This window comes from Rhinopithecus bieti, unplaced genomic scaffold, assembly GCF_001698545.2.
Source record: "Rhinopithecus bieti isolate Rb0 unplaced genomic scaffold, ASM169854v2 scaffold_13704, whole genome shotgun sequence".
In the NCBI taxonomy this organism is placed as follows: Eukaryota; Metazoa; Chordata; class Mammalia; order Primates; family Cercopithecidae; genus Rhinopithecus; species Rhinopithecus bieti.
Window position 1 is genome coordinate 4,565,598 of NW_016808231.1, and position 20,197 is coordinate 4,585,794.

General features: G+C 56.1%; 2 protein-coding genes across 4 annotated transcripts; one reads left to right on the forward strand and one right to left on the reverse strand.

Annotated features, from left to right (window-relative positions):
• The first annotated feature begins 4,000 nt into the window (after positions 1-4,000).
• PAM16 (presequence translocase associated motor 16) lies at positions 4,001-9,913 on the forward strand. 3 transcript variants are annotated; one of them, XR_001888037.1, is made up of 5 exons: positions 4,001-6,665; positions 6,853-6,937; positions 8,498-8,802; positions 9,183-9,248; positions 9,759-9,913. XR_001888037.1 is itself a non-coding variant. In XM_017886330.1 (5 exons), the coding sequence occupies exons 2-5, from the start codon at positions 6,880-6,882 to the stop codon at positions 9,843-9,845; spliced, it is 348 nt and encodes a 115-aa protein (XP_017741819.1). In that variant the 5' UTR covers positions 4,012-6,665; positions 6,853-6,879; the 3' UTR covers positions 9,846-9,913. The 3 variants fall into 3 exon arrangements, 1 of the variants encoding a protein (XP_017741819.1); XR_001888038.1 differs by having other exon boundaries at positions 4,005-6,665; positions 8,581-8,802; XM_017886330.1 differs by having other exon boundaries at positions 4,012-6,665; positions 8,666-8,802.
• Positions 9,914-10,538: 625 nt separating this feature from the next.
• On the reverse strand, positions 10,539-18,831 carry GLIS2 (GLIS family zinc finger 2). The gene is made up of 6 exons (XM_017886332.1): positions 18,316-18,831; positions 17,243-17,415; positions 15,448-15,624; positions 15,232-15,365; positions 15,032-15,150; positions 10,539-13,347 (listed from the first exon to the last, which is right to left on the reverse strand). The coding sequence occupies exons 1-6, from the start codon at positions 18,485-18,487 to the stop codon at positions 12,548-12,550; spliced, it is 1,575 nt and encodes a 524-aa protein (XP_017741821.1). The 5' UTR covers positions 18,488-18,831; the 3' UTR covers positions 10,539-12,547.
• Positions 18,832-20,197: the final 1,366 nt, after the last annotated feature.

The window sequence follows — 20,197 nt, forward strand, 5'->3', positions numbered from 1 at the left end:
CCGGGCGACAGAGCGAGACTCCGCCTCAAAAAAAAAAAAAGGGGCGGGGGGAAATAAAAGTTCAGGTTCTTGAGCCCTATCCCTGGAGGTTCTGCATACATAAGTTCCCCAAGTGACTCTGTTGCAGCCACTTTTTTTTTTTTTTGAGATGGAGTCTTGCTCTGTCGCCCAGGCTGGAGTGCAGTGGCCCGATCTCCGCTCACTGCAAGCTCCGCAGCCTCCTGGGCTCACGCCATTCTCCTGCCTCAGCCTCTCTAGAAGCTGGGACTACAGGCGCCCGCCACCATGCCTGGTTAATTTTTTTTTTTTTTTTTGTATTTTCGGTAGAGACGGGGTTTCACTGTGTTCCCCAGGATGGTCTTGAAAAGTATATTAACTTTTCCTGTTAATATACTGTCACGCTGGGTGCAGTGGCTCAGGCCTATAATCCCAGCACTTTGGGAGTCCGAGGCAGGAGGACTGCTTGGGCCCAGAAGTTTGAGACCAGCCTGGCAATGTGGCGACACCTAACTACAAAAAATATAAAACATTAGCTGGGCATAGTGGAGCATGCCTGTTGTCCTAACTACCCAGGAGGCTGAGGCTACTCGGGAGGATGAGATGGGAGGATCACCTGAGCCCCAGGAGGTTGAGGCTGCACTAAGCTGTGATCGTACCACTGTACTCCAGCCTAGGAGACCCATCCTGGGCAACACAGCAAGACCCCATCACTACAAAAATATAAAAATTATCCGGGTGTGCTAGCACTCACCTGTAGGCCCAACTACTTGGGGGTCTAAGGTAGGAGGATCGTTTGAGCCCAGGAATTCAAGGCTCCAGTGAGCTAGGATCGCTGCACTGCATCCTAGCCTGGGCGACAGACAGAGATCCTATCTCAAAAAACAAACAAACAAAAAACCTCATGAGTTTTGGGACAGAGCTGGGCTCAAAAGAGGTCTCTGACACCGTGGGATGCATGACTATGGAGGAGTCAAAACTGTCTGGGGCTCAGGTTCCTTATCTGTAAAATAAGGACAATGACAGCAGGACTTCATAAACATTACATGAGAGACTCTACATAAAGCCTCAGCTCAGGGGCTGGCACTTGTAAGCTGTTAGCTGTTACGTTATCCTTATCACTATGTTAGTTAAGAAGTGGCTGCAGGCCGGGCATGGTGGCTCACGCCTGTAATGCCAGCACTTTGGTAGGCCGAGGCGGACGGATCACGAGGTCAGGAGATTGAGACCATCCTGGCTAACACGGTGAAACCCCGTCTCTATGAAAAATACAAAAAATTAGCCGGGCGTGGTGGCGGGCGGCTGTAGTCCCAGCTACTCAGGAGGCTGAGGCAGGAGAATGGCGTAACATGGGAGGCGGAGCTTGCAGTGAGCCCAGGGTCATGCCACTGCACTCCAGCTTGGTGACAGAGCGAGACTCCATCTCAAAAAAAAAAGTGCTGACTGGGCGCAGTGACTCACACCTGTAATCCCAGCACTTTGGGAGGCCAAGGCGGGTCGATTGCCTGAGCTCAGGGGTTTGAGACCAGCCTGGGCAACACGGTGAAACCCTGTCTGTACTAAAAATACAAAAAATTGGCCGGGCGCAGTGGCTCACACCTTTAATCATAGCACTTTGGGGGGCCGAGGCGGATGGATCACCTGAGGTCGGGAGTTCGAGACCAGCCTGATCAACATGGAGAAACCCCGTCTCTACTAAAAATACAAAATTAGTTGAGCGTGGTGGCGCATGCCTGTAATCTCAGCTGCTCGAGAGGCTGAGGCAGGAGAATTGCTTGAACCCAGGAGGCGGAGGTTGCGGTGAGCCAAAATCATGCCATTGCACTCCAGCCTGGGCAACAGGAGCGAAACTCCATCTCAAAAAAAAAAAAAAAAATTAGCTGGGTGTGGTGGTGGACGCCTGTAGTCCCATCCACTCAGGAGGCTGAGGCAGAAAAATTGCTTGAACCTGGGAGGCGGAGGTTGCAGTGAGCCGAGATCGCGCCACTGCACTCCAGCCTGGGCCACAGAGCCAGACTCTGTCTCCAAAAAAAAAAAAAGAAAGTGCTGTCGGAAGGTATACGTGGGAAAGCCTGGGAAGGATTTCACCTGAGAGATGGGGGGATGATGTTAAGTCCTGAGGGATGTTGGGTTTTGACAGGATCAGGGTAGAAGGGAGGATGTTCAAGGTGGAGGAACTCAGAACAGCAAAGGCCCTGAGGAGTACAGAAGTATGAGAGCGGCTCTAGGATCGGAGGGTGTGGTTGCAGCGTGGAGAGAGATGAGGGTGAGAAGTTGAGGCCAGACCAGGCGCTGCGAATGCCACACTGGGGAGTGGACCGAATCTGCAGGTGGCAGTGGAGAATTGTGTGTGTTCTGGGAGATGGCCAGAACCCTCCTGCAGAAGGGTTAGGAGGCGCTTGGAAACCCTGCCTGGGGACATGGAGTTCATGAGACAGCAAGGCTGCAGCAGCCATATTCATTCAGATGCATCGGGGGCACCTGCTGTGCCAGCCACTGGCCAGGCCCCGAATGTCGTGGCACGTGCTGCAGTTGTGGTCCCAACCTTTCTCCTGTCTAGTTGTGATGCCCGTATCTGTTTTCAGGGGCCCTGGGTGACCAGAGTGTCCTTGAGAAGAGAGTGAGTCTCAGGCTGTCTGCTTATGTACCCGGAGCCTGGGGCTTGGCCTCAAAGGCCCATTGCACGGGAATCTCAGACACAAGTCAGTGTAAGCCCCATTGCTGAGTGCCTCCCACAGCACTGTGTGGTCCCAGCTGCTGGGCTCTGGTCCTGCCTCGGGCCAGGTTGCTACCCAGCAAGGAGGTACATGTGCTGCCTCCACACATGCCAGGGTTGAATCCTGTGCTTCTAACTGTTGCTCTATGACAGCCGCGTGGCCTGAAGTTGAATGCCAAGTCAGCTGGGTCATCTCACCTGGGACCCTCAGGCCCAAGTGTCAGTCAGTGGACTATGGGATGTTTGGAGCCTCTGGGAGGGGCCTCAGGCAGTGGTTGGTTTGGTCACCCATGGTAGCCACAGCTGGCAGAGATCTCCCTGTGAATGAGCTCTGAATGCAGCCTGACCCATGGTGGAAGCTCAGGGGACGTTGGGGTACTGGATAGGTGGATGAGGGGCGTGGCTGCACCGCCTAGTTCTGGGCCTGCCACTGTCCGTCCATGTGGTGTTAACGGCATTGCCTCCTGAGAGCCTTTTGTCCTCTTGTGAGGAAGGCATTATTCTCTCCATTTCGCAGTTAAGAAAACTGAGGTAGGCTGGGCACAGTGGCGCACGCCTATAATCCCAGCACTTTGGGAAGCTGAGGCAGGCAGATCATGTGAACCTAGGAGTGCAAGACCATACCTGGGCAACATGGTGAAACCCCATCTCTCCAGAAAAATACAAAAATTGAGCCAAGTGTGGTGGCGTGTGCCCAGCCTCCAGAAGTTACGAAGTTTCCACCTACTTGTGAAATCCTAACCCACCTGTGTTTGTTCATTCCCCTAATGGCCCATATCACATCCCGCCTGTTAAGGAAAAGAGCAGGTGCTCGGAGGCTGAGTACAAGTAGCTGCAGCTACTTAGAGGCTTAAGCAGGAGAATCTATTGAGGCTGGGAGGCTGAGGCTGCCAGTGAGCCATGATTGCACCACTGCACTCCAGCCTGGACGACAGAGTTAGACTCTGCTTCAAAAAATAAAAAAGGCCGGGTGTGGTGTCTCACGCCTGTTATCCCAGCACTTTGGGAGGCCGAGGCAGGTGGATCACCTGAGGTCAGGAGTTTGAGACCAGCCTGACCAACATGGTGAAACCTCATCTCTACTAAAAATTCAAACTTAGCTAGGCTTGGTTGTGTTCACCTGTAATCCCAGTTACTTGGGAGGGTGAGGCAGGAGAATCGTTTGAACCTGGGAGGCGGAGGTTGCAGTGAACTGAGATCAAGCCACTGCACTCTAGCCTGAGTGACAAAGCGAGACTCAGTCTCAAAAAAATAAATAATAGAAAACCCAAAACAAACAAACAAAAAAAACAGGTTCAGAGAGGTTGAGTAACTTGTCCAGGGGCACACAGCTATTGAGAAACAAAGCTAGGCTTCTGGTCCCAGGTCAGCGTGGTTCTCATTCTGCTGCCTTGCTCCTTCCCAGCTCCCTGAGGGAATGTAGTATGGTGCCTTCACCCCTGCAGGAAGCACCCCTGCAGGAGCCCCCATGCAGGAAGCACCCCTGCAGGAGCACCCTGCAGGAAGGCTTCACCCTGCAGCCTTCACCCCTGAGGAAGCAAAGGGCCTATATCAAATGAGCTGCTGTTTTGAAAGAAGTTTTGTTACTTCATAATGCCTGGCCATTGACAGAGTTTGGGAGACAGTAAGGAATGAAAACCAATGTTGATTGAGCTTCTACTGTACCATTAGGCTCTGTGCCAGGCACTTGAAAGGCATTATCTCATTTAATCCATATGACAGCTTTATTGGTGGCCACATTTTACAGGTAGGCACACTGGGGCTCAAAGGAGTTGAGAACATGTCTGTGGTCACACAGCTGGGATTTGCACACAGGTTATCTCAAAGCCTGCAGGTATAACCATTACACTACACTGCCTCTTCTGGGAGATGCCTCCCGCAGGAACCTTGCTGGCCTCAATGGGCCGTCCAGTCTGCTGAAACTTTGCAGTCCAGCCACCCTCTGCCCTGCAGCTCTAGGCAGCTAAAGCCACAGGCCATCACGCCACTTTGGTTTGAAGTGTGCAGGGGTGGTTGGGGAAGCTCCCCAGTTATGACCTCCGCTCTTAACGTTCATTATTTTGCAACAGTCATTGGCCTTGGCAGAATAGTAAACAAGTGATTGCAAGGCCGTGCGATAGCAGCAGAGGGACCGAGTTGGTGGGAGGGGTAGTTTGAGACCTGAGCTGTGTTTCAGGCCTAGGGGACCCTCTGCCTTTCACCTCTGTCCTTCAGACTGCACCAGCATCCCATCCCTGAGCCTCCTGTTCCACTCGGGAGGGGCTGTAGGACGGAGGCGAAGTCACGTGAGACCGCAGGTGTCAGCAGGTGCATTCCTGACCCGTCCTCGCCTGCAGTACAGCCCCAGCCCTGCCCCTCTCCATGATTACAGGAGGGTACAGCTGGCCAGAGCCCTGCCCCTCGCTGTGATCACAGGAGGGTCTTCTCTGGCCTCTGCTTTCTGCTGTGAAATCTAGAAGTTACGAAGTTTCCACCTACTTTTGAAATCTTAACCCACTTGTGTTTGTTCATTCCCCTAATGGCCCGTAATTACATCCCGCCTGTTAAGGAAAGAGCAGGTCCTCGGAGGCTGAAGAAGGCCAGCTCTGAAGTCGAATCCACTGGAATCTGGAGTGAGCCCTTCTGGCCTCTGGGTTGGGTTCTTGATACTTGTCGGCTTGCCCAGGAGCCCTCCCTTCAGACCCCGGGATCCTCCGTAGTGGCTGCCGTGACTGATAGCGCCAGCCTTGGGTTTCCCGTCTGCCTCTGAGGCACCCACACACCCACTGGTGTGTCCTCAGGCTAGTCACCAACCCCGGCCCCCCCACCCCTGAGTTGTCAGAATTAAAAGGCACAATGAATTGAACGTGTTTGGGTCTTTGGCGCTGTGCCTGGTGTGCGGGCTCAGTTGGTACTTGTTGACTGAAGGGAAATCTACAGAAAAGCACTAGGAAGAAAGGGAAAGTCACTCTGCTGTGCCGCATGAGCTTTCAACCTATGCCTAGCCGCCTCCAGCCCGCGCCACGCCCCCGTGTCTACAGCTTCACAGTCACAAGGTCCTTTGTAAATGCTGTCTATATATAATCTCTTTGTTTCACATAAGATCTGTGCATCTTTCCCTGTCATCTGCCAGATTCCCAGTCTTTCCCAGGCCAGCGTAGGCTGTTCGCTGCTTGCAGGAACTCCCTTCTGCCTTCTCTCCTGCCAGTTTTGGCTCAACCCAGTCCTTTTGCCTAGAAAGCCCTAGTATTTCCGTCATGATTCTACCTGCCCTGCAAAGCCCAGCCCAGGAGGAATCCCCTCCTGTCACAGAATCCCATCTCAGTCTTGAGCTTTTCTTCTCGACTCTGTGCTTCCGGTCGCCTCTTACTGAGTCTTCCCCAGGGCCTCCGTGGGGCATGGGATCACACGTGCAGCCTTCCAGCATGTTCACCCTGCTGTGCGACAGTGGGTTTCCCTGCCGGACCAGCAGTATGCTCCGACTCAGGGCAGGGACCAGGTTCTGTGTAGCTTTGTGCTCAAGTGCTGAGCAGAGTAGACTCTCAGCAGATGTTTGAACAAATGAGCGAGCCTGACTCTCCCTCATCATTTGGTCCATAGTGTGTTTAAATACCCTTTTAGTGGGCTTTTAGTTCCTTGAAGATGGCAACAAGTTTGCTTAGTAACTTTGTTTTATTGAATGGAACGGACTTAAACTCATCAGACTTGGGAGAATTAGGACAGATCTGTTTCCCCATTGGTAAAATAAAGGTTGGGCCTGATCTCAGAAACTCAAGAAGAGTGATTGTGGGCCCCAGGGTCGAGAGTGAGATACTACCAGGTTCTGGGTCCGAGACCACAGTGTTTCTTCCTGAAGCTGGTGACTGCAGCCACTTTGCCTTGCTCCTCTCCGCCTTTTCTGAAGGATGATGGGGGGCCAGTCTGACTCTGGGAGCTCCGTCAAGTTCACCCACCCCAACTGCCTGCCCATTGAGTGAGTAAGCCACCCACCACGGAAGCTTTCATTCAGGGTGCTTTGGAGGGGGTGGCCTGGGGCTGCAGCTCTGTGCTTCGTGACCTCGGGTCTCCAGGAGCCTTGCCCCTTGGCAGCCGTTTCCAGGGCCCGTCTCTGTGGGCCCACAGGGAGCAGCCTGCTAAGTGGGTGCCTGATTTACCCACAGGCCAAGTACCTGGCGCAGATCATTGTGATGGGTGTGCAGGTGGTGGGCAGGGCCTTTGCACGGGCCCTGCGGCAGGAGTTTGCAGGTAAGCATGGGTCTGTCTCCCCTTTGGGCTGGGAGTTCCTCTCCAGGTCAGATTTTACCCGTAGCCATGGGCACCTCAGACCTGCTGGTTCTGCAGTGTGGGTAGCCTGGGGCACTTCCCATGGTGGGGAGTGGTGGCAGACCAGGGCATCCTTCAGTGGGGACCTGGTTATCAACAGCATCCGGGGCAGGAGCTGGCACAGTGGCCCATCCGGATACCTGGTTTTGTAAACATAATTTTTTTTTTTTTTGAGTTGGAGTCTCACTCTGTCACCCAGGCTGGAGTGCAGTGGGGCAATCTCGGCTCGCTGCAACCTCTGCCTCCTGGTTCAAGTGATTCTCCTGCCTCAGCCTCCTGAGTAGCTGGGATTACAAGCACCCGACACCACACCGGGCTAATTTTTGTATTTTTAGTAGAGACGGGGTTTTACCATGTTGGCCAGGCTGGTCTGGAACGCCTGACCTCAGGTGATCCGCCCTCCTCAAAGTGCTGGGATTACAGGTGTGAGCCACAGCACCTGGCCCTGGTTTTGTAAATTGATTTAATTGGAACACAGACACACCCACAGGCTGCTTTCTTTTTTCTTGAGATGGAGTTTTCGCTCTTGTTGCCCAGGCTGGAGTGCAATGGCGAGATCTTGGCTCACTGCAACCTCCACCTCCCAGGTTCAAGTGATTCTCCTACCTCAGCCTCCTGAGTAGCTGGGATTACAGGCATTCGCCACCACGTCCAGCTAATTTTGTATTTTTAGTAGAGACGGGGTTTCTCCATGTTGGTCAAGCTGGTCTTGAACTCCCAACCTCAGGTGATCCACCCACCTCGGCCTCCCAAAGTGCTGCTGGCATTACAGGCGTGAGCCACCGCACACAGCCTTTTTTTTCCTTTTGAGACAGTCTCACTCTGTCGCCCAGGCTGGAGTACAGTGGTGTGATCTCAGTTCACTGCAACCTCTGCCTCCTGGGTTCAATCAATGCTCCTGCCTCAGCCTCCCGAGTAGCTGAGACTACAGGCATGTGCCACCACGCTCAGCTAATTTTTGTACTTTTAGTAGAGACAGGGTTTCACCATGTTGGCCAGGATGGTCTCGATCTCTTGACCTCGTGATCTGCCCGTCTCGGCCTCCCAAAGTGCTGGGATTACAGGAGTGAGCCATTGTGCCCGGCTGACAGGCTGCTTTCAAGGCAGAGTTGAATGGTTCCAGTGCAGGCTCATTAGTCCGCAAAGCCTAAAATAGCTACTCTCTGAGGCTTTAGGAAAAGTTTAGCAGCTCCTGATTCTAGTTTCTGGGGTCACTGAAAGGGAACAGGTCACCCAAGGCAGTGGCTTTGGTAGTCTAGGTGACAGGTGGGCAGCTGGGCTGCTGCAGAGCCCTCTCATGCCCGCAGCCCCACTGTACAGTCCCCATCATAGCCTAAAGCTCCCCAATTTGCTGTGCTCCTGGGATATGGCAGTTGGGGGACAGGGTCATCTCATGGTCTAGGTTGGGGACCAGGAGCCAGTTTTAGTGGTCACACCCTGCCCTTATCCTCCAGTGAGGCACGTCTGTCCTCACTTTCCCAGCCTCTACCCCCTAAAAAAGAAACCACTCCTGGAGAAGAGGCAGATCCTAGCCACCTGTCCCTGTGTCTCTCATCCTGTGCCAGTGGCAGAGGTGAGCCACCAACTTGGAAGGCCCAGGGTGAAGTCTGGGCTGCTGAGGACTGAGTGATCACCCACATGTCCACACAGCCAGCCGGGCCGCAGCTGATGCCCGAGGACGCGCTGGACACCGGTCTGCAGCCGCTTCCAACCTCTCCGGCCTCAGCCTCCAGGAGGCACAGCAGATTCTCAACGTGTCCAAGCTGAACCCCGAGGAGGTCCAGAAGGTGAGGCCACTAGGCCGCCCGAAGTTTGAAGGGGAGAGGCTGCCAGGGCGGGAAGAGTGAAGGGAGGCCTAGCCAAGGAGGCCCGATGTGGAGGCTGCAGTCATACCCAGCTCGGACTCCAAGTCGCGGGAGCCACTGTTACTGGTGAAGTTTTAGGCCTGAGGCAGGACAGTTGTAGAGACAGAGTGCCTGCTGGTAGCAGCCGAGTCGCCCTCCAGGGTACCCGTCTTCATCTCTGCCCCTCAGTGGCCACAACAGCTGCATGTGGCACACAGGGTGGAGAGGAGCCCTGTTGCCTCTCTGATGTGGCCCCACATAGCCTGCCCAGCGTCTCTCGCCTGCAGTCTGCAGCCCTCTCACCCGTCCCCTCTCCTTTGCAGAACTATGAACACTTATTTAAGGTGAATGACAAATCCGTGGGTGGCTCTTTCTACCTGCAGTCAAAGGTGAGTGGTCTTTGATTCTGGGAGGAAGTCAGTCATGGGACCCCCTCTCCTCACCTGGGACTCGATTCCCAGTCGGGGGAGCTGGCCAAGGGGTTGGCACAGAAAACTGCTGGGCCTTCCCATGGTGCCCGAGCCTCAGGGAGTCCCCCTGAACTGCCACCCCTCTGACTAATTCAGCTCTGCGGAGTCCAGCCACTCAGGCTGTGTCACCCCAGACAGCAGCCCTCCCTCCCAGCAGCTGGGACTTGGAAGGAGCAGGAGCCACAGCCGGTGGGGTGCTAGAAACAGCTTTTAGTTCACAGAGGTCACAGCATGCGCTGGGCCCCTGCAGCTCAGCTCTGTCTCCCCAGACCACCCCCTGACCCTGGGGCGCCGCTGAAGGAAGCATTAGTATCCACCCACTGCCCTCCAAAAAATGGACCTGGGCTGACAGGAAGAGGCTGTCCCATGTGGGCAAGGGGTATGGGGCAGAGGCTTGGCCTCCTGGCCTGACTATCTGTGACCCACTAGGTGGTCCGCGCAAAGGAGCGCCTGGATGAGGAACTCAAAATCCAGGCCCAGGAGGACAGAGAAAAAGGGCAGAAGCCCCACACGTGACTTCTCGGCTCCCCCCACCCACCCCGCCACCTCTAATTTATAGCTTGGTAATAAATGTCTTTTCTGCATTTCTCGTGTGCATGTGTCCAGATTCCAGAAGGCAGGTTGCTCCTCCTGCCACTTGCAGGGCTGTGGGTGCTGAGGATGGGGAGGCAGCAGCCTTTAACAGCCCAGAAGGGCCTGGCTGGGTGAGGTTGGCGGGCAGCCAGCCAGTGGGTCCCAGCTGAGTCCTGTCACGTACAGGATGCAGCCGCTCCTGCTTCCACAGCGCCCGAGCCAGCGTTAGGCTCCCTCTCGTGGCGTCTCTGCCCCAAGAGCTCTGTCGGCAGCCACCCTGTCTCTGGGGCAGGTTTGCACCTAGCACCTCAGTAATCTGGGCACGATACCCCAGAATGCGGCTGGGCGAAGACGGGCCTTTGCCCGCCACTCACCAAAGCCACAGCGAACAGTAGTGGGCTGACAGCCTGAACCCTGGGATGCTCTGCCTGGAATCTTCCCTCAGCTCCTGTCACCTGTGCGCCCTCAGCACCTACCTCCTTCCCAGGCTTCCAGTTCCTGCTCTCAGCGGCAGCCTGAGAAGGAGGGGAACCTGCAGGGTTGGGGAGAAAGCCCAGATCAGGCCTGCAGGGGCTCAGGGCAGTGGTGACTGCATGTCAGGGCCAGGTTCCTGGCACATCCACGATACACAAGCCATCTTTGCAACTCACTTTTATTGTTTCTTTATAAACCTCCTCTCCCATGGAGGAATATATTGTTATAGTCATTAGCTTATCTCTTTTTTTAAAACTCTATGCTAACAGCAATGGAGCCAAGAGGAGGAAAAACATAAGCTACAATAGAAAGGCACTTAGAACCTGTTAAAATACTGACATCCTGGAATGTGCAACAACAAACCAATGACAACCACAAAAAGTACACCAGCCCTGCGGAGCCTGGTCCGTCACGGAGTCGCATGCTGAGCTTGTCAGCCTTCCAGTGCCCTGTTCCTCCGCTCTGCTCAAGTCGAAAACCCATGACCCCACCAGGGACTTAAGGCCTGGGGCCCTCACAGGGGTGGGGGTGCTCAGGGCCTGGGTGGGGCCCAACGAAAGGAGACCAGCTCCCTCCTACCTTGCCCATAGCCCCTTCGAGGGGCAGAGCCAGTGTGGCTGGGCCCTGTCAGGGCTGGAGTCCGAAGCCCAGTGGCAAGGTGGGCCGAGTCAGGGTGACCCCTCTGGGACAGAAGGGCAGTCCAGGAGAGGGTGGGGTCAGCAGAGCTGCCAGAGGAACTGCAGGGTCACTAAGGACCCCAAGGCTGTCCGGGCAGTTGCCTCGTTCTACAGATGGGGAGATGGAAGGGCCTGGCCACTCTGAGGCCTGGTGATAGGGCAGGCCTAGAAACGAGAACTCCCAGCTGCCAGGCGGGAGAGGGAGCGGGGAAAGGCCCCAGATGGGGGGGCGCAAGGCCCTCCAACACCCTTAAGTGGTTCTGGCCTCCGTCAGGGTCCCTCTGAGTGGCACAGAACCGGAAGAGGGGGGGCCCCGCTGGGTGTTAGGGGTGGGGAAGTGCCTCTGAGAAAGCAGCCCAGCAGGGAAAAGCCAGAGGAAGCAATGTGTTACGGGTTGGTGCCCTCCTCCAGCCACTGCTTCCCTCAGGCCTTCAGTCCACAGCCTCCAGAAAGCTCCCGACACAGTGCTGACTGGGAGCCCCCTCCCCTGCATGCTGTCACTTGGAGTCCCCAGACCAGGAGCTGTGTCCCAGCCTGTGGTCAGTCGTCCCCAGCTAGCCTCTCCTTCCTGGTACAGAACCAAGGACCCGAAGGCCTCTGTAGGGGGCGCTGCCCAGGCCAGGCCCAGCGGGGGTGGAAGGAGGAAGACCGGGTGCTGGGCCTGGCCCCACATGCTCCCTGAGCCATTCAGTGTCCTGGCACCACAGCTGGCCTGGCACCTCCCCTTGACAGCTCAGGGGCCCTTAGACCTGCTTCCCACGCTCCCAGGGTGCCCCAAAAGGTAGAGGAAGAGGCCCCGGGGTGCAGGGGTGGAGTGACCAGCTATCCCGTCTGGTGCTGTGGGCCTGGCCTAGGGTGAGGAGGGCAGCTACAGAGCGGGTCTCCCTTCTAACTAGTGGGAGGCGCCTTGTCCTGGTGGGCGTGCTTCTGCCTGGGGCTTTGCAGGGGCCTGCATCTGTCTTGCTTTCCCTCTGGAGGCAGGGTCAGAGGGAAAGGGGTCTAAGGAGCCCCCAAGGCAGGGGCTGGGTGAGCCTAGGAGGGAAGGACAGGCCTCCCTGGGGGCTCCCCTCAGGAAGGGAGAGCCTGGTGCCAGCAGGGAGGGCAGATACCACCCCACCCGCCCCCTTTGCTGGGAGAGGGCGACTTGCCCTGGGTGGTTACTAGGTGAGGGAGGTGCCAGGGTGGGAGAGGGAAAGAGGAGGAGGTTGGGCAGGGGAAAGCCCCGTAGAAGCTGAGGGCCGGGTGGTGGGGAACAGAGAGGAGCGAGGCTTCAGCACCCAGGAGCACAGCTCTCCCTGCATGACAGGCCAGGTCCCCACCTGGGGGCTGGGAGGCCAGCCATAAATGACCTAGCACCATCCTTGCTCCCCGGTGGGCTGGGCTGGGGCTGTCCGGGCAGTAGGACATTATTGCTATTTCACAGAAGAGTTTCCGTTCGTCGGGGGCAGTGCCGGAGCTGCCGGCGGGGCCACCACAGCTGTCTGCAGGGTGGGCTCAGTTCACCACAGCCGGTTTGAGCAGCACCGAGCCCGGCGGGATGACCACCCAGCCAGGGGCCAGCGCCTCTGGGCTGCTGGCGGCCGAGTTGACGCCCGTGGACAGGTCCAGCACAGTGCCTGGCAGCAGGGGGAGTCCATCGGGGCTTGGCCGGGAGCAGCTGCTCTCCGTCCTTTCGAGGGGCGTCTTGCGGCCCTCCATGCCCAGGGCCCTGGTGGGCACCGACCCACGCCCCTTCTCCCCCTCGGCCTTGCCACCAGCGGCGCCAGTGAGGAGGGAGACCACAGGCAAGCCCAGTCCGCCAGCCCCAAAGGGCGAGGGCAGCAGCGGGTTCTTGGCCAGATTGAGAGGCAGGACGGGGCCTGGCAGCCCAGGGCCCATGCCCCCCCCACCCCCACTGCCCCCACCGTTGCCACAGGCCAGGGCACTGAGGTCGAGGGGGCCGGGGGCCAGGGGTAGGGGCAGGCCGGGAAGACCAGGGCCTCCAAAGAGGGCAGCTGGGTTGGGGATGATGATCTGGGCCCCACTGACATAGGGGCCGCCGTCGGGGGCGGGCAGTGGTGGCTTGGGGGGTGGGCGCAGCTGCAGGAGCTCTTGCTGCTCGTGGGACACGAAGTGGCCGTGGGCCTTGATGTGCTTGCGCAGTGAGCTGGGGTCCGTGTAGCGCTTGTGGCAGCCGGGCATCTTGCAGTAGTAGGGCTTGTCCACGTAGTGGGTGCGTGTATGCTTAAAGCGGTCACTGGAGTTGGAATAGCGCTTGTTGCAGCCCTCGTAGGGGCAGACGTAGGGCTTCTCACCTGCAGAGTGGTGCGGTGCAGAGCTGCCGTGAGGGGCCTCTCCCCTTCCTGGGTCTCACCCCATGTACTCAACATCCTCCAGGCCAAGCACTCCCTGGGAGCACGGGCGCCCCAATTCTGGGGGCAGGGGGCATCCCCGGCACATGGCATGAGATCGGGCCCCAAGTAGGGCACAGAGGCTTTCTGAAAAGCCAGGCTGGTTGACTCCAGCTCTGACTGGCATCGCCCTGCACCCTCTGCTACAGAGGGTGTGCCTTTCAGCAGCAGAACATGGCCTTGGAGGCCAGGCCCGGTGGTTCATGCCTGTAATTTCAGTACTTTGGGAAGCACCATGGCAGGCAGATCACTTGAGGCCAGGAGTTCCAGACCAGCCGGGCCAACATGGTGAAACCCCATCTCTACTAAAAATACGAAAACTAGCTGGGTGTGGTGGTGGATGCCTGTAATCCCAGCTACGTGGGAGGCTGAGGCAGGAGAATCACTTGAACTCGGGAGGTGGAGGTTGCAGTGAGTCGAGATTGTGCCACTGCACTCCAGCCTGGGTGACAGAGTGAGTCTGTTTCAAGAAAAAAAAAGAAACCATGGCCTTGGAGATCACATCCTGGCTCAAGGCACCCAGCGTGGGCCTGGCCACAGGGAATGCTGCCTGGGTACCACTGCCCTCACTCAACAAATGGCTCAAGGTTCACCAGGCATCTTCTGGCCCTCGCCACAGCAGGGGGCCACATGCAGCAACTGACCTCCTGACACATGGCTCTCCACCTGGAGATGTGCTGCCAGGGTGAAATAAACACCAGGAAAAAAGATACACATCAGCTCCTTGAGGCTTTGTCATGAAATGAAGAACTTCAATATCTCACCGATTTGTCTTTAATACTGAATTGATAACATGTTGGATGTATGGGGTCATATTACATTTAAGTAATTACATTGTTAATTACATTTAATACATATTACAATTAATTTTACCCATTTCTTGTTGCATTTTTTTGTTTTGTTTTGTTTTTGTTTTTTTGAGATGGAGTCTCGCTCTGTCGCCCAGGCTGGAGTGCACTGGTTGGATCTCGGCTCACAGCAAGCTCCGCCTCCCAGGTTCACACCATTCTCCTGCCTCAGCCTCCCGAGTAGCTGGGACTATAGGCGCCCGCCACCTCGCCCGGCTAATTTTTTGTATTTTTAGTAGAGACAGGGTTTCACCATGTTAGCCAGGATGGTCTTGATCTCCTGACCTCATGTTCTGCCCGCCTCAGCCTCCCAAAGTGCTGGGATTACAGGCGTGAGCCACCGCACGTGGCCTTGCTGTTTTTTATGCAGTGATGAGGAAATGTAAAATTACATCTGTGGCTCCGACAGCCAGAGGTGTCCTGCTGTGGGCCTGGGCTGTAGTGAGGAGTGAAGCCGACCTGGCCTCTGTGATCACAGAGGTGGCATTAGTCAGATGATACCCACGGGACCCAGGAAATGGCATTGGTGCTCCAAGAGCAGGTGCTGGGTGGGGGTCTGACCCTCAGGGGACGCTTCCCCCAGCAAACTGCATTGGAAAAGGGACCCCTGGGTGATGAGATCAACCCTCATCTCTGAGGTCTGGGACCGACTTACAGTCCCCTCCTCCTGGGGACCTGCCCAGCCAGTCTCAGCTGAGTGCCCCCTTCATGGGCTGAGCCGCCCGGCCCCGACCTCTTACCTGTGTGCGACCGGTTGTGGATCTTCAGGTTCTCCAGGCGGGAGAAGCTCTTGCTACAGGTCGGGCAGCGGTGCGGTTTCTCGTTGGTGTGTGTGCGGATGTGGATGAGCATCTTGTACCTGCTCCAGGGAGGGCAGGGGGTGTGGCTCAGCTCACTGGACACCCCAGTCCTCCCTCTACCCCTCTCTACCCCACCTCACCTGGCGTTGAAGCCTCGGCCATGGCGGGCACAGCCCTCCCAGTGGCAGCAGTACCCCGCGTCCTTCTCGGGCTTGACATGGTAGTCGTTGACATGGTCCACCAGGTCTTGCAGGAGCTCAAAGAGCTGGTTACACTGTGGGGGCCGGGAAGGGTTCTGAGCCCATGCGGGGTGACCTGCCCTGGACTCCACACCACTCTTCCTGGCCCCCACTCACCTTGGCCCAGCGACACACCAGCTGCTTGGGCAGGGGCAGGTCTGGCGAGAGGCACTTGTCCTTGGGAGGGGTAAGGAAGGAGGAGGCAGGCAGGTGCAGGGGCCCCCCAGAGCCCAGGGGCAGGAAGAACTGGAAGGAGCTGGGGACACCATCCAAATAGCGCAGTGGCTGGAAGTCCTGGGGTGCGAGGGGAGAGCTAGTTAGGGTCCTGCTGGCCTGGAGCCCCCTGGTCCCATCTAAAGTGGATTGAATGGCGTCCTCAAACAGAGACATTCAGGTCCTCTTCTCCCCAGCCCCTACCTGTGCATGTGGCCTTATTTGGAACTAGTGTCTTTGCAGATGTGATCAAGTTAAGATGAAGTCACATTAGATTAGGGTGGGCCCTACATCCAGTGACTGATGTCTTTTTTAAATTTTTATTTTCTTAATTAAAAAAAAATATAGCCAGGTGCGGTGGCTCACACCTGTAATCCCAGCACTTTGGGAGGCCGAGGTGGGCGGATCACTTGAGGTCAGGAGTTCAAGACCAGCCTGGCCAACATGGTGAAAACCCCTTTCTGCTAAAAATACAAAAATTAGCCAGGTGTGGTGGCGCATGCCTGTAATCTCAGCTATTTGGGAGGCTGAGGCAGGATAATTGCGTGAACCTGGGAGGCGGAGGCTGCAGTGAGCCGCGATTGTGCCACTGCACTCCAACCTGGGTGACGGAGTGAGACTCTGCTTAAAAAAAAAAAAAGGCCGGGCGCGGTGGCTCACACCTGTAATCCCAGCACTTTCGGAAGCCAAGATGGGTGGATCACTTGAGATCAGCCTGGCCAACATGGTAAAACCCATCTGTACTAAAAATACAAAATTAGGCCAGGCGTGATGGTTCACACCTGTAATTCCAGCACTTTGGGAGGCCGAGACGGGTGGATCACGATGTCAGGAGATTGAGACCATCCTGGCTAACACAATGAAACCCCGTCTCTACTAAAAATGCAAAAAAAAAAAAAAAAAAAAAATTAGCCAGGCATGGGGGTGGGCGCCTGTAGTCCCAGCTACTAGGGAGGCTGAGGCAGGAGAATGGCATGAACCCTGGAGGTGGAGCTTGCAGTTGCAGTGAGCCAAAATTGCACCACTGCACTCCAGCCTGGGCAACAGAGCGAGACTCCGTCTCAAAAAAACAACAACAAAAAACAAAATTAGCCAGGTGTGCTGGTGTATACCTGTAGTCCCAGCTTGGGAGGCTGAGGCAGGAGAATCGCTTGAACCTGGGAGGCAGAGGTTGCAGTGAGCTGAGATCTGAGCCACTGCACTCCAGCCTGGGCAACGGATCAAGACTCTGTCTCAAGAAACAAAATAAAATTAAATTAAAAAATAAATAGATATGGGGTCTTCCTATGTTGCCCAGGCTAGTTTTGAACTCCTGGGCTCAAGCAATCTTCCCACCTTGGCCTCTTAAAGTGCTGGAGTTACAAGGTGTGAGCCACCATGCCCGGCCATGACTGGTGTCTTTATAAGACAAAGCAGAGAGAGGTTTGGACACAGAGGGATAAAGGCCATGTGAAAACAGGGCATAGCCTGGAGGGAAGCAGCTACCAGGCTAGAGTGCCAGGCATTGCCAGAAGCCACCAGAAGGCGGGAGAGAGGCAGGGAAGTTTCTCCCCTAGAGCCTTCCAGGTAGACTCCAGCCTCCAGAACTATGAGGGGTAAAATGTCTGTTGTTTTAAATCACTCAGTTTTGGGGTACTTTGTCATGGCAACCCCAGGAAACCAGTCCACCCCTCTCTCTGGAACTCTCACCCCTCCTTACCGAGGCACTGGGCACTGGAGGCAGGTCCCCGTTGCCCTGACGCTCAGGGGACAGCGAGCTGCTGCCATTGGGGGAGTCCAGCCCAGATGGTGGTGACAAGCTGAGGTCCACGAGAGGGGCTGCTGAAAAGCGTCCCTCCACCTTCTCAGGGAACTTGGAGTTCAGCAGGAAGCCTAAGGGAGAGGCACAATTCAGGGAATGCTGGAGCAGAGTCCTGGTGGGCCAGGTCCTCCTGCCTTGAACCCCCACTGTGACCTTGGGAGCAGACACCAGCCACGCCCCCAGACCACACTGGGAGCCCTGGAATCTGAGGAGCAGCCAATGGAGCTGACAGGTGTGGGACACTGCCCACCACCTCTAACCTTTACCAGCCGCCAGAGCTTGGCCCCCGTGAGCCGGGAGGGGAAGTGCCCGCTTTACAGACAGGAATGGTCTGGCTCGCAGAGTTAATATCAGAACAGGACTCGAACCCAGGGCCCCTGGGTCCCTGTCAGACGGACAGGTAGGAATCTTTCTAGCTTTTCCCAGGCCCCTTCCTGCCTCAGTGCTCCCTTCTGTAAAGTGGCAGGTTTGGGCTAGGCTGCTCCCATAGCCTTCACATTCGGACAAGTGGTGAATCTGGTTTTCGGGTGAATCTGCTCTTGGAAGCAGGGCAGAAGTGGTGCACGCCACCCTGGGCCCGAGCACTGGGCATCCCTGAGAGACACCTGCTGGGCTCAGACCCAGACTCTACTGCCTGGGTTGGCCAGCTGCACCACCCCACAGCCCAGGGTGCAGGTCCTGGGACCTCTGCCACACCTTCTGAATGCCGGGTTGCCCAATCAACTCCTCCAGATCTGTCCAGAGGCCTGTTTGCACGTGCCAGCCACGTGAACTGGGCATTGCAGCTCCCACCTCCCTCCAGACATACACTTCTGGGCGGACGGAAGGACAAGCCTGTGGGCCTGTGGGCTTCCCATGAGCTGGAAGCCAAGAGGGGCTGCAGCTACATGCTGGTGGACACATTTGGCCATTCTCCCTATCACCACGGCTGGATCAGGGCTGAGTCCCCCTGCCCTGCCCAGGGCCAGTACCTGAGGGCGGGGACCCCGGAGAACCAGGTGTGGGGCTGTCGTCCACCAGGCCCAGCTCCCTGTGCAGAGCACGGGGCCGGACCACACCCAGAGTCCTCTCCCGCTTCTCTCTCGCCGCCCGGAGCTTGGTGATACTCAGCTTCAGGTCGAGCGGCTCGTCCAGGGAGTGCATGGTGAGGGGGCTGGAGTTGGAGGTGGCAACAGGCAGTGGGCTCCCAGCTGGTCTTCACGCAGGAGCCTGGGGAAGGACAGGAGCTCTGCTGTGGCCCTGGGACCCCAGGCTTCTCCTCGGGCTGCACTCACGACAGTCTGACAGGAGCAGGAGCAGGAGCAGGGAGCAGGGTGAGGTTGTCTCCTGGGTAGGGAGACCCTCCGAGGGACCTGGCCAGCAGCTATCATGGGAGGAGAGCCAATGGCCTCCTCAGAGATTCAACATCCGCTGCCCACAAGTCTCTTGAGGAAGACAAAGCTCATGTTCTCCATTTTGCCATGAAACTGAATTTTATTTATTTGCTGACAGGGTCTCACTCTGTCACTCAGGTTAGAGTGCAAGTGGCATGATCATAGCTCACTGCAGCCTCGACCTCCTAGGCCCAAGCGATCCTCCCACCTCAGCCTCCCTGGTAGCTGGGACTACAGGCATGCACCACTCCTGGCTAAAAAAAAAAAAAAATTTTTTTTTGTAGAGATGGGGTCTCGCCATGTTGCCCAAACTGATCTCGAACTCCTGTCCTCAAGTGATCCTCCTGCCTTGGCCTCCCAAAATGCTGGGAGTATATGCCTGAGCCACCACACTTGGCGAAATTGAGTCTTTTAGAGGCATCGCCTCAGATCGCTAGTGCTCAGAAGTAGCAGAACCATCAGATTCAAGGCCTGAAGCTAGATCTCCCAGGAACCGGTTAGCCGAGTCCCAACAGCCATTTCTGACAGAGCAGGAGCCATGCTCCGGACTCCCGCCCTGTTTGACCCCAAAGATCTAGAACCAGGCCAGGGGGTAAGGAGCATCCTCCGAGGTGGCCAGCAGGCAGCCACACCCACCTCCAGGGAGCATGCACCAGGCAAATCGAGGAAGTGGGCACAGCCAGGGGCCCTACCTCCCTCTCTGCAGAGGCCTGGAGGAGAGGCATCGCAAGCCAGGGAGCCCCAGGGTGCTGGGCCGCCACCAGGGGGCAGCTGGGGATTGCGGCCTGGCCTGGCCAGGCCCGCTGGGGCAGGGTTGGCAGAGTCGACCAGCTCTACCTGAGAGTTAACCTATAAATATGTAAAAGTTATTTTTTACTGGAGATGATATTCCTTTTGTATAACTTCCCATGTTGTAATTTTCATCATTTTTCTTAGAATTTCTCACTGGTATAATTTTTGTTTTCTTTTTGGAAATGGAGTCTCTCAGTCACCCAGGCTGGAGTACAGTGGCGTGACCTCGGCTCACTACAACCTCTGCCTCCCGGGTTCAAGTGATTCTCCTGCCTCAGCCTCCCGAGTAGCTGGGATTACAAGCGTACACCACCACACCCAGCTCATTTTTCTATTTTTAGTAGCGACGGGGTTTTACTATGTTGAGCAGGCTGGTCTCAAACTCCTGACCTCAAGTGATCTGCCCGCCTTGGCCTCCCAAAGTGCTGGGATTACAGGTGTGAGCCACCTCACCCCACCTAGTATAATTTTTCTCACATGCAAATGATCTAACAGTATCCACCGACCCGAGAACAAGGTCAACGCTTCATTCTAAACCCAAACTTCACATTCAGAGCAGCACTCTTTTCCCACGTGGTTAAACACGACACTTCCTTGCATTCATTCATTGGAATTATTACAATTTGAAAATCCAACTGCCGCACAATCACACTGTGAGATCCCATCTTTTTTTTTTTTTTTTTTTTTT